The 19,600-nt window shown below is 43.1% G+C and overlaps 1 protein-coding gene across 2 annotated transcripts in view; it reads left to right on the top strand.

Annotated features, from left to right (window-relative positions):
- Window positions 1-6,038: 6,038 nt before the first annotated feature.
- The window catches only part of tmcc1b (transmembrane and coiled-coil domain family 1b), a 29,666-nt gene continuing 16,104 nt past the window's right edge, over window positions 6,039-19,600 (top strand). Inside the window, exons 1-6 of one of the 2 annotated variants that reach the window (XM_084172864.1) lie at window positions 6,039-6,094; window positions 8,914-9,088; window positions 11,475-11,518; window positions 13,309-14,100; window positions 16,499-16,924; window positions 18,352-18,833. In XM_084172864.1, coding sequence (XP_084028990.1) covers window positions 13,495-14,100; window positions 16,499-16,924; window positions 18,352-18,833 — 1,514 coding nt within the window. In that variant the 5' untranslated portion in view covers window positions 6,039-6,094; window positions 8,914-9,088; window positions 11,475-11,518; window positions 13,309-13,494. Of the gene's footprint in view, window positions 6,095-8,913; window positions 9,089-11,474; window positions 11,519-13,308; window positions 14,101-16,498; window positions 16,925-18,351; window positions 18,834-19,600 lie in introns of those variants that run through there. The other variant, XM_084172865.1, reaches the window with a different exon arrangement.

Below are 19,600 nucleotides of genomic sequence, written 5' to 3' on the forward strand. Positions count from 1 at the left end.
ACAACCACTGTGGGAAAACAGCCTGTCTAAATATGGTTCCCAATCAGAGACAACCAGCAACAGCTGACACTCGTTGCCTCTGATTGAGAACCACTCTGGCCAACATAGAAATACAACAACTAGAATACACAAAGGAAACTCACACCCTGGCTCAACATACAAGTGTCCCCAGAGCCAGGGCGTGACGGGTAAATATAATTTCCCATACAGTATTTGAATATAACTTGACATGCAATACATTTTTTGTATCCAATAGCAGGTTGTGAGCATGTTGAGAAATATGTCAGTCTTACAGTTTCTTAATCCTTATACAGTACATATGTAGGACAAATCATCAGAAATAGGGGTATTGTAAAGCAGTTGGCTACTGTAAAAACATAGCAAGGTGTTGTATGCCATTTCGGCCCCATGCAACATTGTACAAGATCACCTTTTCTATGTGACTTGTCAACTGATACAGTATCGCCTGTCTCTCTGCTTGACAAAATTCATCAGCTTGAATTCAAATAATGAGTGGAATATATTGTTCACAGGAGGCTGCTGAGGGGAGGAAGGCTCATAATAATGGCTGGAATGGAGTAATTGGAATGGTTTCAAACCCATGGAAATCATGTGTTTGATTAGTTCGATTACCCATTCCATTTACTCCGTTCCGGCCATTACTATGAGCCCTTCCACCAACCTCCTGTGCAACCCAGGTATTTCAGCAGTGCATTGTACACTACACTATAATTTCAAATGGTAGCACATAAGTGACTCTTTCCACTTTGTCCTATTGAAGCACACTGGCTGATGGAGAAGGATGATGTAGTATTTACAGCCACGTCCATATATTCTGAGTGTACAAAACATTAGGAACACCTGCTCTTTCCATGACTGATCGGGTGACCCAGGTGAAAGCTATGATCCCTTATTGAGGTCACCTGTTAAATACACTTCAATCAGTGTAGATGAAGAGGAGGAGACAGATTAAAGAAGGATATTTAAGCATTGAGACATGGATTGTGTATGTGTGCCATTCAGAGGGCGAATGGGTAGGACAAAAGAGTTGTGCCTTTGAACCAGGTGCACCGGTATGAGTGTGTCAAGAACTGCAACGCTGCTGGGATTTTAACGCTCAACAGTTTCCCCTGTGTATCAAGAATGGTCCACCATCCATGTTCCTAATGTTTTGTACACTCCGTGTATGATTTGATTTTAGCTTCTAACATAAATTGATGTCAAATTGATACATTTATGAGGTACAAATATAGACAGACATTTACAGTGTTCAGCAGTTATCAAACTATATACGTTAACTAGGCACTACATAATTTTGGTTTAGTAGTTAACAGTTTTGAGCAGTTTGATTAAGTGATAGTTCATTGTATTGTTAACAAATGACAAGAAAATCATATCAAAAGTAAAGTGAATATTGCATTTTGAAAAGCAGATACTTAGATTGAATATGCATCCAAACTGAAAGAGTGGTTTGGTGCAGTGAACAAGTGACTTTGTGAATTTGTTTGTTGTACTCAGTCAATTGATAATGTTCTTAGAATTTTTTAACATGAGCCATTTTGAGGCTCTGTTTAGGTTTTTGTGCTTCGTTGTGAAAATGTTCCACATACTTGTGAAAAATTGCACCAAAGTTAATGAAAGAAAATGTACTCTCTTGAGATGCATCATCTCATTTTCAAGAGTGTCTGATAAACAAAACAATACTTTGTAACAAGAATAATATGGCAACTAGCTACTGTCTAATTAATGTAATAGACCTAGAATCTAATTGACCAACTAATAAAACTATTGCTACAACTAATACAACTATACAACTAAGTACCAATATACAGGTAACTGCCAAAATAAAGGAAACTCCAACATAAAGTGTCTTAATAGGGCCACGAGCCACCAGAACTGCTTCAAAGTGTCTTGGCATAGATTCTACAATTGTCTGGAACTCTATTGGAGGGTTGCGACACCATATTCTATCATTTGGTGTTTTTGGGTTAATTTGGGTTGAGATCTGGGGACTGAGACACACACACATGGTGAGACAGCTTACAGGGAGGATGTCAGAGACCTGGCAGTATGGTGCCAGGACAACAACCTCTCCCTCAACGACAACAAGGCCAAGGAGCTGATCATGGACTATAGGAAACATCGACGGGTCTGCAGTGGAGAGGGTCAAGAGCTTCAAGTTCCTTGTTGTCCACATCACTGAGAACTTAACATGGTCCTCTCAGATCCTCAGGAACTTTTACAGCTGCACCATTGAGAGCATCCTGACTGGTTGTATTACCGTCTGGTATGACAAATGCCCATCCCTCAACCAGAAGGTCCTACAGAGGGTGGTGCGGCGGCCCAGTGCATCACTGGGGGTGAGCTCCCAGCCATCCAGGACGTACACGCCAGGAGTGTCTGAGAAAGGCCTGAGAAATTGCCAAAGACTCCAGCCACCCAAGACATGGACTGTTCTCCATGCTCCTGTCCAGCAGGCGGTACCAGTGCATCAAGGCTCAGACCAACAGACTCCTAAACAGCTTCTATCTCCTGGCCATAACACTGTTAAATGGCTAACAACTACTGCTCTCCCTCTCCCACAGACTATCCACACTGACTCTATGCCCATCCACAAGTCTATACCCACTCAGACACACACACCTTCACTGTCACTCTTACTCACACGCACACACACATACTCACATACACACAGTCACATATACCCTCACTCACACACTTATTACTGACGCCACAAACTTACACACACACACACACCCTCACATCTACGCTGCTGCTAACTAGTATCTATCTATTTATCCTGCTACTGGTCACTATTACTCATGTTTACATGTACAGTGCATTCAGAAAGTATTCAGACCCCTTGACTTTTTCCACATTTTGTTACGTTACAGCCTTATTCTAAAATGGATTCAATTATTTTTTTCCTGATCAATCTACACACAATTCCCCGTAAATGACTAAGTGAAAACAGGTTTTTAGAAATACCTTATTTACATAAGTATTCAAACCCTCTACTATGAGACTCGAAATTGAACTCAGTTGCATCCTGTTTCCATTGATCATCCTTGAGATGTTTCTACAACTTGAATGAAGTCCACCTGTGGTAAATTCAAATGATTGGACATGATTTGGAAAGACACACACCTGTGTGAAGGAAAATGTTATGTTTGTGCTTTTCTAATAACCAATTTAACTGGGTTCATGCATGTGACTGATTGATTGTGCCTGGGAGGAATCCTCACTATCAGTATAAGCAATTTGGCAGTACACCCAGAACATTGTTTTGAGAACTGAAAGGGGTGTCTCAGTTTGAAGGTCTCAGCTTGGAGAGAAGAAGCCTCGTGAGGTATTGGTCGGTCACATGCATGAACCAAACGTTAATTATGAATTAATTATGAATAATGAATAAGCTAAATCATACAAATATAACTTATAAGAGAACTAACGGGACTGCCCCGGCGGAGCTCCTGACAGACGTGTACTACTTGGTACATTTAGTTTGTTGGAACATCTCCAGCTTGCTGATAATAAAGAATGATTAATTTAAGATTGACTTCAGGTGTCCCTGGTGGTAATTTCCACGACAATTGTCTATATAAGCTCCCAGAGTTGACAGTACATGTCAGATCAAAAACCAGGCCATGAGGTCGAAGGAATTGTCTGTAGAGCTACGAGACAGTATTGTGTCGAGGCACAGATCTGGGGAAGGGTACCAAAAAATTCCTGCAGCGTTAAAGGTCCCCAAGAACACAGTGGCCTCCGTCATTCTTAAATGGAAGAAATTTGGAACCACCAAGACTCTTCCTAGAGCTGGCTGCCCGGCCAAACAGCAATCGGGGGAGAAGGGCCTTGGTCAGGGAGGTGACCAAGAACCCGATGGTCACTCTGACAGAGCTCCAGAGTTCCTCTGTGGAGATGGGAGAACCCTCCAGAAGGACAACCATCTCTCCAGCACTCCACTAATCAGGCCTTTATGGTAGAGTGGCCAGACGGAAGCCACTCCTCAGTAAAAGTCACTTGACAGCCCATTGGAGTTTGCCAAAAGGCACCTAAAGGACTCTCAGACCATGAGAAACAAGATTCTCTGGTCTGATGAAACCAAGATTGAACTCTTTGGCCTGAATGCCAAGCATCACGTCTGGAGGAAACCTGGCACCATCCCTACGGTGAAGCATGGTGGTGGCAGCATCATGCTGTGGGGATGTTTTTCAGCGGCAGGGACTGGGAGACTACTCAGGATCTTGGGAAAGATAAACGGCGCAAAGTACAGAGAGATCCTTGATATAAACCTGCTCCAGAGCGCTCAGGACCTCAGACTGGGGCGAAGGTTCACCTTCCAACAGGACAATAACCCTAAGCATGCAGCCAAGACAACGCAGGAGTGGCTTTGGGACAAGTCTCTGAATGTCCTTGAGTGGCCCAGCCAGAGCCTGGACTTGAACCCTATCGAACATCTCTGGAGAGACCTGAAAATAGCTGTGCAGCGGCGTTCCCCATCCAGCCTGACAGAGCTTGAGAGGATCTGCAGAGAAGAATGGGAGAAACTCCACAAATACAGGTGTGCCAAGCTTGTAGAGTCATACCCAAGAAGACTCAAGGTGGTAATTGCTGCCAAAGGTGCTTCAAGAAAGTACTGAGTAAAGGGTCTGAATACTTATATAAATGCGGTATTTAAGTTTTTAATTTGTAATACATTTGCAAAAATTTCTACAAACCTGTTTTTGCTTTGTCATTATGGGGTATTGTGTTTAGATTGATGAAGGAAAAAAAACGGTTTAATTAATTTTAGAATAAGGCTGTAACGTAACAAAATGTGGAAAGAGTCAAGGGGTCTGAATACTTTCCGAATGCACTGTATATATTACCATAGTATTTATATATTCCTGTTACCAGTCACTTTTCAGCCCTGTTTACACTGCTATGTGTTATTAATTATGCTACCAGTCACTTCCTCCTAATCCCTGCCTACATGTACACCTCAATTACTCCAGTATCCCTGCACAGTGTAATTTTGCTACTGACCCTGTATATAGCTCACACTCTCCATTTTTTTTTTTTTTAAATTTTTGTTTAGTCATTTAGCAGACGCTCTTATCCAGAGGGTTAAGTGCCTTGCTCAAGGGCACATCGACAGATTTTTCACCTAGTCGGCTCGGGGATTAGAACCAGCGACCTTTCGGTTACTGGCACAACGCTCTTAACCACTAAGCTACCTGCCGCCCTGTTTACTTTAATGTTTCTTATTTCTCGTGTTTTTTAAACGTTTTTTTTTGTTATACTTTTTGATATAGAACACTGCATTGTTGGGAAGGGTTCATAAGTTAAGCATTTCATTGTGCTTGTGCATGTGACAAATAAAACACACACTTTAAACCCTGTATGCTTCTGTGAGACCCCTCTTTCAAAGTCACTGAGATATTTTCTTCTAGCCATGGTAGCCAAAATAATGGGCAAATGGGTATTTTTGTACACAACTCTAAGCATGATGGGATGTTAATTGCTTAATTAAATCAGAAACCACACCTGTGTGGAAGCACCTGCTTTTAATATCATTTTTATCCCTCATTTTGGAATAAAATAGTCCTCTGTAGCTCAATTGGTAGAGCATGGCGCTTGTAATGCCAGGGTAGTGGGTTCGATCCCCGGGACCACCCATACGTAAAAATGTATGCACACATGACTGTATGTCGCTTTGGATAAAAGCGTATGCTAAATGGCATATTATTATTATTTTCTCAAGTGTTCTCTTTATTTTGGCAGCTACCTGTACATACATACAAATATAATAAAAAATAATGTGCTATATATATATATATATATATATATATATATATATATATATATATATATATATATATATATAGCTTTTAACCTTTTACATTAGAATATTGCAGTATCTTCTCAGGCGATTTGTCTTCTCCTTATCAAAATAAAAGTAAGTGTCTGTCGCTGTCGCTGTCGCTGTCAGACGTTCTATGGTCAGACGAGTTGCCCCATCACGACCTACGTTGAAAAAACTATTTGACGTCATCGTGGGCGTGTTCCATCGGGAGAAATGAACGGTCATCAACACAATCCTCTCAGCGCCCATGTAAGTTGTAATCTGTAAATACACAATATAGTTTGATTGACTAACTATAATATCAATGCCGAGTGTAGATTTTCCAATTTTGTAGTTGTATATTCTCGAAAGAGGTGTATTGTTTATGAAGTTGTGTTCAACCTGGTGTTAGCTAAACTAGCTGTGTAATAGCTGGCTAGCTAACTAAAGTTAGCTGGCTACCGCTAAAACTAGCTAATTAGCTAGCCACCATTAGCTAACATTACTCTCAACCAACCTGTTCTATCTCGCTAGCATTAGTTAAGCTAGATAGCCGGTAACTAGCTAGTGTGGCTGTCTGGGTGCAAGCGATTTACTTTAATGTGTCGTTACTGTCCGGGCATGAGCTGACTAACGTTACGGTTTTTGTTGGGGTGTGTCAGCATTCAGATATGATCAACCATGCCCCTCCATTATCACACATTTCCAGTAAGCAGATTCGCCCTAGCTACATTGTCATTAAATTAAACTAGCTAACGTTTGCTATTAATCTTGGCTAAGTAAATAGGTACCTACAGTACCTAGCTAATTGTATAGCTAATTATTCAGTATGGTGTCAGGGAGGGAGTAACACGAACGCCATTCTCAGCCGGTGTAACGTCGGGATGTGCTGCGGTGTAAATCCATTGGCACAAACTTGCTAGCTAACGTTAGCTAGCTATGTCGTTACATCCTACAAACACCGGGTGGGTGGATATTTTCAGGCTGTCTGTGAGATCATTAGCCATACACAACACGCAACAACTAAAATGGTTTGCGTTCAGACACATTTTTCATGTTATCTGTCTGTTGCCGGTTTAGCATTTTAATTAGGTCTGTCCACAATAGTGGATTAAACATTAGCTAGTTAACTAGCTAGCTAGCCTCGATTCAAATCCACACCTATGCTAATAGCTAGCCATCCAGCTACATGGCTCATTCTCATATTGATAATGCTGGTGGTAGTGTTGTGTTTTGCCACTCACGGTGACAGTCGCGCGGCTGTTATTTTCAATTCTGAAATGGGATGGGGTAATTGTTCTTCTCCACTTTATAATATCAGTAGTTAACATATGTAGTCAATTGCTTAGCAAGTAGCTTAACGTTAGATTGAAGTGTGATTGTAATTCGCTAGGTGTCTTATCGCTAGCTAATTACTCACTGGCCGGCTTTGGGCGTAAACACCTCCCGTAAACACCTCCACATTTCTTACAGCAAACACATTTATCAACGGCTATCTGTCTGATTACGTTTATCGGATTAATTGAGCTAACAGCTCTGTGTTTAGCTCGGCAGTCAACTAGCTAATGTCTCCTATTGTAAAAACAAACCCCACACAACGATTATTTCATTGATTGGAAAATCGATCTCAGTCACAGTTAGCTAAGAAATAGCAACCTCCCAGACATAGGCTACTCAGAGGAGGCAAAGTTCGCTATCTAGGTAGCCGACTGATTGTAGCAGTTGAACTAATCTCACACGATTTAGCAGGGATAATATTAGGCCCAGCTATTCTAGTGCTTTGTGTTGACAGGTAGGCCTATCACACCCCTTGAAAATGTTGGCATTGGTTTGCCTATTCCAGGCAAGTGTCTGTGCACCTGTTTTGTCTTAGTCTTCATGACAGCCCACTGGACTAGACAGAATTATATGCAGTGCAACAGCAAATTGAATCTGGAGAACGTACTTTATGACATTTGACCGAGTTTCTCATCTGCACTGTGAAAGTGAGTCCTTCAAGATGGACCTCATCTTGGATGTAAACATTCAAATCTGGTCCTCTGTAGCTCAATTGGTAGAGCATGGAGCTTGTAACGCCAGTGTAGTGGGTTCGATCCCCGGGACCATCCATACATAAAAATGCATGCACACATGACTGTAAGACGCTTTGGATAAAAGCGGCTGCTAAATGGCTTATTATTATTATTATTATTATTATTAAGTGTCTGATCAACCACACTTATGAGTGAGTCACAAATGTGTTTCTGAGTCGAGTCTGAAAGTACAGTATTGTACTGCAGCTAATTGAACTGCAGTGAGTTTCTCAAAAGCATTAAGATCATATTTAGCACTAAGATAATATATAAAGCCAATTTGTAGGCAATGGCTGAACCATGATCTCAACCCGATCAGTCCCGAGATCCCAGCAAAAATCGGCGTTTTCATATATCTGACTTTCATTTGTCTGCATGTTCAGCCCTTATATTAGCTTCACAATGAAGGTTTTTAAAAACTATTTTCTTTATAGGACAACCAGTGCTACAAGTAGAACTCAAAACAATTAGTCATAAACAGTTGCGTTCATGAGTTTTATTGACGAGGTCCGCCAAAGCAAAAACCTGATGAATGCTTTAAGTACAGAATTAGTTTGCTCACGGGGAAATGGATGTCCAACTAGTCATTGACAACTGTGTGGAGTTTGTGACAAACTGTGAGCTTATTACAGTATTATAGACACTATGTCCTGGGATTTCCAATGATTTTCTATGTAGAAGAACCCCTTACCTTCTAACGACGCTTGTGTCATAGAGCAAAACATGTTTAATAGTTTGTAGTGTAGCTCAAACTCTTTGGACTCTACAGAGGGATCTGCCCTTGTCTCACAAACACCACTCTAGCTCAGCCCCCGTTAAGCACACAGACTAATGGTTGGTATCTACGTATGCAGAAGAAATAGTCACACTCAATGGTACAACCCAGAAGCTCAACCAGAATGTTTAAAAGGGGTTAGAAGTCCAAAACGTGCAAGCGATACGGTGGGAGTCATTGGGTTAATGGTAAAGATGTTTGAAAACCTGCCCTGAAATATTTCTCCACTCTTTCCTTTTCAGCATGTGATATTCCTAAACATCAATGGAAACTGTTGACTGAAGAGAAAAGGATATCCCAGTTCTTTTACTTGGAAAGAGTGTTCAAAGGAAGTGGGTTTTGGAAATTTCCATGGAATACTTAGCCTTTTCCTATACAGAGAAATCCTAATAGGCCTGTTGATGACCGGCACTCAAGGTATGTTTCCTAGTAAAGCCAAACTAAAGTATCTAGCAAACTAAAGTGATCTTAGACTAATTGCCAATCGCACCTTTCCTAAAGCTATTTTTATAAAAAAGAAGGCTGCTCTTGAGCTTTAAAAATGGGGCCTGAAATATTTGTGGCATTAATGTTACAGCCATGTTGGCTTTCATCAGAATGAAGAATAGCTTTTGGTAGATGAACAGTGGTAAAAATAGATGAAAAGATGGATGATCAGCAGGCTGACACAGCACATTAAGACATTGTGATCTTACATTTACATTTAAGTCATTTAGCAGACGCTCTTATCCAGAGTGACTTACTTCCTGGACAAAGGGCCCTGCTGTAGATGCCATGTGAAAGTAGACTGTTATAGTGAATGGACAGATATGGTGATATGGTTGACAATGTGGTATTTGCATGCAGCATCTTATCTATGTAGGCACAGGCAGTATAGACTGTAGTGAGAGACACACACAAACACACACGTTACACACATGCTGGTGTGACCTTGGAAGGCTGCATACTTGAGGCGGCCGAGGGAAAGAGGGAAGATCTCAATTGCATACTCCTCGCGTCCTCTCTCCTCGTCTCGTCTCCTTCTCAAAACCCATTGGAGGAGGTCAGAGGGAAGGGACCTCTGGCTTTCTCATCCAATGGGTTTTGAGAAGGAGACAAAGAGAGCGGATGCAAGGTGTATGCAATTGAGATCTTCCCAGTGATAGGTAAGTGTTGGCTGAGCCGCTTCAGACAGAGAAAATGTAGCGCCCTAAAGGAGGAAGAGGGGCTGGTTGTGTAATAGTGTCATGGTGTGTTTCACTGTGTGAATGTCTGTTAGTATGCTTGTCTATGTACTCATAATGTTTGAAACTGCAGCAGTGGATGTGCATTTTGGACTACGTCTGTGGCAGTAGGTAGTCTGAAATTACAGCATTAGGTCTTGTGTTCCATACTTCCATTAGCCTATGGGCCTATCTGATTGTGGCAGGGGGTGTTTTATCCATAAGATGGTTTGAGGTGCCTGCTTGTTTACAGTGACACACAATAGCTGTGCTGAGTCTTGGAGTCACTCCTCTGTTTGTCTGCTTAATAATGCATTCACAACACTATTAGATTCCCTTACCACTCTGTGGAACATGCATGTCACTGTGTGTGTGTAGCCTACCTGCTCACCTGTTAACCACTGTGTCCCCTCAGTGATTTTGGGCCTGCAGATAGACCTATATATAGCAGGACCTTTCAGTCTGGCTTGCAATAAGTTAAACATGCGGTGAAATGAGGAGGGGAAAGGGTAAGCACATTAGGGGGTTTCCACTGATAGATGAGGAGTATGCAGATATGACTGTTGGTGATGCCTATTTGGTGAGGTCAAGTGTTAGTTACACCGAGTGTGCAGCGCTTCTTGGTGAGATTAGCCATAGTGTTACCTCAGTGTTGGGTTAATGTTACAGGCTTAGTGTTATAGCTATGAGGAAGGGACTTACTCAAATGAAGCAATCTCTCAATCCTATCCATTTGGGATACTTTCACTCCATCATTAGTAGTGTTTTCTCTATGCTGTATTTGGGTGTTGCAGAATGCAGAGAGAAACTGCCTGCATAGCGCAATCTGCTAATGTGAGGGAAATTCTGGTGATGTATCATAATTTGCAAGTGGGTAGGGAGTTGTGTGGGAGGCATCGTGTCCTGCTGGTGCCAGTAAACTGGTGGTGACTGAATTCTTTCCCTTTTCCTCTTCCTTAGTTGTGTGCTGATTGGGCAAATGCTGTGATTGGTGGGTTCCACTGACGGGCACTGACTCTGTCCCAAACGACACCCTGTCCCTTATCTGGTGCACTACTTTTGACGGGCTCTGGTCAGAAGTAGTGTACTATGTAGAGGATAGGGTTCCATTTGGGATGCAGGCATTGACTCAAAAGCAGGTTCTTTGCTCACTACATGAAAGGAGCTCCATTAGGTTATTGACAGCCTCTGCTAGTCAGTGTCTCTCAAGCTTTGTGTCCCTCATTACTTCCGTTATTTACTGTAACACTCATGATGTATCAGACATCTACTGCTCTGCTCTTAGCTCTCCTGAGTAATCTGGATGGAGTCATCACTGTGAGGTGTTCCACACACCTTCATGTCAGTCTCATATTTTGAGTGTACACTGGGCAGTGAAGATATTTGCTGTTAAGATGAGGATTTCCCATTAATACATTTTAGAAGTCACTGATGCCCCTCAAAGTGTGTGTGTGTACATGTCTCTTTGATTCTGTGCAGTTTGTACATGGCTGATTTGAGACGAGTCTGTGTGCCGCCATGCCAGCGTCATTTATTTGTATCTCGTCATTGGTTCCAATTTGATAGTGATTTTCCTCTTATGTTGACCTCTTCCTCCGCAGCCAACCCTGAGCTGTGAGTCCGAAGAGGTAAAGCCGGACAGATGGTAAGCTCTTTTTCTCTTCTCTTTCTTGCCACCTGTTTCTTCTTACTCTCTCCTTTTCCCTCGCGCTCTCTTCCTTCTAGATCTCTCCCCCCTTTCTCTCCCTCCCTCTTTCTATGCTGTTGATAAGTAAAAGACAGTCTTTATATAAAGTGCTTTCCCGGAGCTCAGCTCTCAGATGTGGATTAGCTTTAGCCAGCTCCGCTCACAGCTCCATGTTTGATCCGGTCTCTGAGGTCAAAGCTCTCTACAGGGATATCATGGTGCAACTCTGGGTGCCTCAGGCAGATAAGACCCCACCAGAAAATGTGATTCTATTAATTTATATTTGAATGTTTCATTATTACTTATCATCCTTTTCATACTATTTACTATACTTTAAACTCATTCCAAATCCTCAAAGGATATATGGTTTCGTTCACCCATTTAGTAAATAAATAGTTTCTGAAATGCTGTGTATCTTATATTAGACTACAAACAACGACTTTTGAAGTAAATAACTCATTAAGGCAATGTTTGTTAACCTCAGCCTGACAAGGAAACCACAGCCAGATTATGCTAGTTAACCCAGGTCCTGTGACATGTGACACGCTTTCGTCCTCTAAAAGTGCATTTGCAATATGATACACTGAAGTGCCACAATATCTATGGAAACTGTACAATAAAGCTCCAGCATTTCAGAAATTATGTTTTTGGAAAGTATATTTTGTTTAGCACGACACCCGTCATTGTTGTAGAAGACTGCTTTCTTTAGAAGGCTAGTAGAGTTGTTTTGTAAGTGGGTTTGGACATCAGACGTTGTGGTTCATATGGATTTACTATACTGAACAAAAATATAAACGCAACAATTTCAAAGATTTTAGAGTTACAGTTCATATAAGGAAATCAGTCAATTTAAATAAATTCATTAGGCCCTAATCTATCGATTTCACATGACTGGGAATAAAGATGTGCATCTAATGGTCACCTTAAAAATAATGGGCCTCACGATCTCGTCATGGTGTCTTTGTGCATTCAAATTGCCATTGATAAAATGCAGATGTGTTCGTTGTCCATAGCTTATACCTGCCCATACCATAACCCCACCGCCACCATTGGGCAGTCTGTTCACAACGTTGACATCAGCAAACCGCTCGCCCACACGAGGCCGTACACGTGGTCTGTGGTTGTGAGGCTGGTTGGACCTACTGCCAAATTATAGTAGAGAAATTAACATTAAATTATCTGGCAACAGCTCTGCTGGACATTCCTGCAGTCAGCATGCCAATCGCATACTCCCTCAACTTGAGACATCTGTGGCATTGTGTTGTGACAAAACTGCAAATTGTAGTGGGCTTTTATTGTCCCCAGCACAAGGTGCACCTGTGTAATGATCATGCTGTTTAATCAGCTTCTTGATATGCCACACCAGTCAGGTGGATGGATTGTCTTGGCAAAGGAGAAATTCTCACTAACAGGGATGCAAACAAATTTGTGCACATAATTAGAGAGAAATAAGGTTTTTGTGCGTATGGAACATTTCTGGGCGCTTTTATTTCAGCTCATGAAACATGGGACCAACACTTTACATGTTGCATTTATATTTTTGTTCAGTGTAATATTCGAATAAAAAAATATAAAGAATATTTGAACATAAAAATTAAATAAATCGAGTCAACTAATGTCTCAAAGCCGACACGAGTTCAACCTCTGACTGCCGCTTTTTGTAATCATTGTTTTAATTCTGGTGCTTTCTTTTGTCCCATCCACTCACTGCTGCATGTCATAATCCATTTTATTTTCCTTCTTGTTAGACGAGCATGACTTTGAGCCAATTCGCAGATGCATGCATGCGCACAGGGCCCAAGTGAGCGAGCGCCATACCCCCTGCTTCCCGACTTTGAAGCTGCCTCTCAAAGGGGGTGTGGTGTCGTGGCGTAGCTAGACCCCCGCACCCCCAGAGTTGACCCTGTGGCTGAGCGTCAGCCTGGCGCCCCCTGATGGATCAGGCTAGTAGTGAGCAGAATCCTGAGGAGCCGGATGCGGGAGGTCGGGTGGAGCAGGAGGTGGCCCGGAGGGCGTCGGAGTCCGAGCACGGCCTGTCCAAAATCACCCACAATGCACTGGAGAACATGGGCGCGCTTGGCCAAGGCCTGAAGCAGCTCTTCCAGCCGCAACGCCGCCGCTCGTCCGTCTCCCCGCACGACGCCACCGCCTCCTCCTCGGGTGGCCCCGCCCCTGAGCCCCCTGACGGTGGGGGGCCAGAGGTTGGGGACGCCCACTCGGTACCCGGTCCGGACTCTGACCCCCATACTACTTCCTCCGCTCCCCCTGCAGCTCTGAGCCGCGTTCTGCAGCAGATCCGTGGCGCGCCCCCCATAATGAAGCGAGGGACTAGTCTGCAGAGCCGCCGCAGCAAGGTGGGGGGGACCGGGGACCCCCCCCAGAAAGGCAGCCCCCAGATCCACCGGAGGAGTACCCAGGAAGTTATGCTGCTGCAGGCTGGCCGCCCGCGCTCCTCCTCCACCACGGACACGCCCACCAGCCCTGCCCTGGCCGACATGCTGCTTACCTCCGGGTACCACTCCACTGAGGAGCCTGATCGGGTGAGTTGAAACTAGGGCCCTACAGGGGTTGGTCCCCTGTAAAACCTACCCACTGGTGTAGACAGGCCACTGCAAGCTTTTCACCTATATTTAAAAACAAAACAAAAAAAAGCTACTACTAGAGAAACGCATATCTAAATGGAAGCACAGTATTTGAAGGTCAGAATTCATGATGATGTGATGATGTGAAATGAAATTGGTAATATTGGGCTAACTGGTTGCCTTCCTCTGGATGTTCTTGGATGAAGGAGTGAAAGTAGCTGTCATTACTGGCAGGTCAGTGTGTGTGTTGGTCACTATGTGCTCTAAGCCTTTCTATATTTAGCTGTGGCTGTCTCCAAGTGTACTTCAGGTCAGCCAGCGAAGACTTGCAGGCCAAAACAAGCTGAAAAGTTTAAAGAACGGATTGTCCCCTGACATCTTTGACACTGTCCTCCAACATTTTAGATGTAGAATGGTCCTCACTGGAATCGCTCAAATCCATAGAAATCTGTAGTACACTGTATTGCAATATTTTGCAGGACAGTACATTTAGCAGGACAGTACATTTCAAAATCCTTTCAAAGCCTTTTACACTGTTAGGATTGAGTGTTGAACTCCTAGACAACTAGTACAGCTAGCAGCCCATTGTGTCTGAGGTATACCCGTCATGCACAGTGCATATCCCTGGCAGTCACCTCACAATGCTTGATGACACAACTAAGGCTTTTGAGCAGTAATGGTATGAATCAGGCAGTAGGATGATGAGTCTAAGCCATCTGTTCCAACAGCAGACAGTGGACACCCTATTGTGTGAACTGTAATTAACTTGCATTATATGAGCAGCTATCGGGCTAGCGTCTGGACAGGGCTGTGGTTGAGTGACTCAGTCTGTCTGTCATTCTTGGAGAAAGCAAAAGTCCTGTCCATCCCCCACTGGCTGTCTGTTACATAAGCTGTCTGAACTGACAGTGTTTGAAGGGGGATGGAAGTGCAACTCCACTGTAGTTAGTGTCCTACGTCTGTCCCAACTCCCCAGAACAGCCCAGAATGAATGATTATGTTCTGATCTCCAGCACCCCCATTCTAGAATGCCACCACATCTCTGTATAGCAAATTGATTTGAGAACATAACATTTCATTTTTCTGGTTGAGCCTCCCTCGTTAGCTTCTTCAGTTAAGCCACCTCATAATTTACTGTGAATAGGGAAGGTGTACACACTGTATGGCATCCCTGTCTGATGGATTACTGCTCAGTATAAAGACATGGATTCCTCTGGAGATATTTATGGAAGGTACGACTCAGCTGTTTTTACAAATTATGATCATGCTCCTTTATGGTAAATCAGTCTGATAGGTAACATTATGTAGGGTGTCCAGCCACTGCCCAGAGTGGGTGAGAATGTCACTTTATGTTATAACAGGCAGAATCTACTGCAAACCCAAAGCTTCCTTATGCTATAAAATACATTTTACCAAGACAAATATGATTATTCATGTTCTGAATCGTTCAGTGGGGTCTTTCTCTAATGTATCATTAACATTATATCCAAAAAGTCAGATTTTGTAACTTAATATATCCGATAATAAGCACAGAGCTCTGACATAGCGCTGCAGGTTCCTCATAACTTTTATGATTTACAATTTTGTGGTTCTCGTCAAAGTTGTTTCTGCGGGTCGGAAAATTAGCATTACACAAATGTAATTAAATCTAAAGACCTTTGAAAATAAAAAGCTTGATATACGCTCAGTGATCCGATGACATTTCGCAGAGATATGTTTGTTTTTGTGAGAAATCTTCCATAGAGGAATTTCGAATTAATATGAAAAGCGTACATGTCATGTCTCAAAATCGATATCCATCTTACCTCTATTGTTTTATGTCCTGCGGATTTGAGAATGACGACAAGTTCAATGGGAAAGTGAGCTTGTCAGGTAGCCCATAGCCTTAATTTTTTCACAGAATCCAGCCTAGCTGACGCGATGCAATTTTCCTTATATATATATATTTATTTATTTCTTGGTCATTGATTTAGTCACCCTAATTCTGGCCATCCTACAAGGGTAAAGACTCAAATAACTTTTGAATGGATTATGATGGAGACATGAGGTTTGGACCACTGGGTTTTCTTGGATGATTATCTACACAATTAACATTATTTTACACATTGGTCAAAATATGTGTTTTTGATTGGAGACCCTACATTATGATTATAAGATGTTGGTGTTGGCTGATTTTATAATGTTTGCCTTATAGTTTATAAAATGGCCCCTATTGATATAGGCCTCTTTCCACTCCATTTGGCTACTTTTAATGCACTTTCTCAATCTTAAACGACAGTCTCTGATCTATCCTTTTCTCCTCCCCATCCTCCTATCTTCTCTTCCTCCTCATTACTCTCTGTCTTTCCTGGGTCAGCTGGATTGTCTGGATGGCTCCGGCCCGGCCGTATCGCCCAACGCCCTCTCCTACGGAGCCGACGGCTACGGGCTGGACTCGGTCGACAGCACCCCCGACCCCCAGCGCACAAAACAGGCCATCGCCCATCTGCAGCAGAAGATCCTCAAGCTCACCGAGCAGGTCAAGATTGAGCAGACGGCCAGAGACGACAATGTGGCCGAGTACCTGAAGTTGGCCAACAACGCGGACAAGCAGCAGAGTGCCCGCATCAAACAGGTGTTTGAGAAGAAGAACCAGAAGTCGGCCCAGACCATCCAGCAGCTGCAGAGGAAGCTGGAGCACTACCACCGCAAACTGAGAGAGGTGGAGCACAACGGGATCCCCCGCCAGCCCAAAGACGTGCTCCGGGACATGCACCAAGGCCTCAAGGGCGTGGGCGCTAAGGTTAGCGTTATGAACATTTTAATCATATATACTTTCCTGATGAGCTGTTTAGAGGTCATCCCGCTTATTTTTCACCAGTGTTATTTCTACCACTGTAGTGTGCCACTGCAACTGCTAATGTGAGTACTACCACCACCATCAAAATATAGTTTGTCTGGTTTTAGCCACCTGTCCTTTGCAGAGTAATTAGCAGAACAGTTTTGTAGAATATGTATGTCTCAGACCTGGGTTCAAATACTATTCGAAATCATTTCAAATACTTTAGCTGGGCTTGACTGGTGCAAAAACCTAGAGAATAGTCGCAAACCCCACCCATCTGCAACTCCAGGCAGACTAAAGCAAACGCTAAAAGTATTTGAAAGATTTCAAGTAGTATTTGAACTAGGGGTGTGAAACGTTAAAAAGTTTAAATGAAATTTGGATCCTTAACGTTTAGAAAAATCCCTAACAAAAAAAAAGAATCCCCACACAATATTAAAATGACAGTGCAGCTGGCTCGCCTGCTATTCCTCTTTGCTAATATTGCGTGTGTGTGTGTTCAGTCTTCAGTCTGTTGCGTGTAGAATATACTACCTAGCCTGTTTATGGATAATAGGCCCTGGTTTATTGAAATTGCGAGACATTTCAAGCAAAGAAATTGCAAAATACATTGCGTGATACAGCTTCTGATTGCCGATATAGGCCTAGTGCACAGTTCTGACTGGCTGCCTGGTGGCCGACCTTCCTATACTCTGCCCCTCCCCTCTCTCTCTTTCCACGCTAGCTCGCTAGGAAAGATGCAAGTGTTTGTGAAGTACGGCAACTAAACAGTCTCCTCCGTTTAAAAAATACTAAATCTTAGGAGTCGATTCCTATCGAATGATGTTTTCTTTCTACTAAATGTCTTGGTAAGTCATGGTATTTAACGAAATTTAGGCCTAAAGTACTTTTTTAGGAGACCAGACTGTGTGCATGCAGGCAGTTCGATTATTTGATTGACAATTCTGGTTGCCTAGTGATGGACGTTAGTACCGCTTCAGTGGCATTCCTTTACAGACAAGTAAAATGCCTGTTCAGTGGCGCTTCAAAACTATCTCCAGAAAAAGTTTAGTGTCGCCATTTTTAAAAAGCAGTAATGCACCCTTACAGACAAACAAACATGCCGTGGCCGAGTCGCTTTCAAGGGTATATGACTGCAGTAGATATAACTTCATTGCCCGGCCCAGCAGTCATACATTAGGAAAATTATTCTGCATTGTGAATTGATGTGGAATTTTGAGATTTTTCTGATAAATTGTAAAAAGAAAATGGAAACGTTAAGCAAAATTCTCCATTTGTCACATCCCTAAGTTGAACCCAGGTCTGGTATCTCTATGTCCCTATCCATGAATCTGTTTTCACTACCCCCCCACCCCCCCAGTTAGTAACTGACCCATCTCCCCCAACAGGTGACCGGTGGCCTCTCCAGCTTCTCCCACGCCACTCACTCGGCGGCTGGGGCCGTGGTGTCCAAGCCTCGAGAGATCGCCTCCCTCATCCGCAACAAGTTTGGCAGCGCAGACAACATCTCTGCCCTGAAGGACTCCCTGGACGAGCCCCAGGATGATGGTCACGTTCTGGGGACGGGGGGGTCCAGGACACTGGGGGGGGCCTCTAGCCCCAAGTACGGCAGCGAGGACGACTGCTCCAGTGCCACCTCCGGCTCGGCCGGGGCCAACAGCATCACAGGGGCCCCCGGGGGCCCGCCCAGCTCTAAGGGCCTGAACACACTGGAGCACGGCCAGATCTTGGGCTTGGACACGCTGCTCCATGAGGTCCAGGAGCTCCGGAACAGCCAAGGTCGGCTGGATGAGTCGTTTGACAGCCTGAAAAGCCATTACCAGAGAGACTACACCATGATCATGCAGGCCCTGCAGGAGGAGAGATACAGGTAGCCACTGCATGCCACACACACCCTAGGACGCAACCGGTACTAAATAGACTAGACCAGTTGTTGTCGTGGAAAATTATCACTATACTTATTAAAAATCAAAGTTCTTCCAGACACTCGGCCCTCAGTTTATATACAATTTCCATTCCTGCTCGTTTTACATACTTTTTGGCTTAAACCCTCCCAGTTCAGTTTCTCCACTATTTTTTCCAGGCCTTCATCTTTTGACCGCTCCGCCCACTCTCTTAATTTATGATAGTGGTGAAATCTGACCCTATTCAGTCTCCTCCTTCTATTTATCTAGTTTGGAAACAATAGTGGCAGAACCAGGCTTTCTCATGTAAAAAATAACAGAGCCATCTCCTGGATCTGCTCTGTTTATTCCAAAACCTATCAATCGATACTTAAATATGGTTTAAACATGGCAGGTCCATAACCCGTTCTCAACCATATACATTTAAGACATTCCTAATGCATTGCCTCATACATAACAGTATAATCAATCAAGAGCCATGTCCTGACTCTGGCTCAACCATAATATCTATTTAAGGCAGTTATCTTGCGGTTTGTATAAGCAATACATGAAATACTAAATCCTTTATAATATTATTCTTCATAATATCATCCCTTATGTTTTACAAGGCCTAGTAATGCTTGCTCCCTTTCGGACACCTCCCTAACAACCATTTTCTGAATCTAAGCTGAACCTGTTTAGGGGATTAAGAGACATTGAAACCCTATGTTACATGCATATACTACATAGAGAA

The sequence above is a fragment of the Coregonus lavaretus genome (genome assembly GCF_964263955.1).
Source record: "Coregonus lavaretus genome assembly, chromosome: 12".
Lineage (NCBI taxonomy): Eukaryota > Metazoa > Chordata > Actinopteri > Salmoniformes > Salmonidae > Coregonus > Coregonus lavaretus.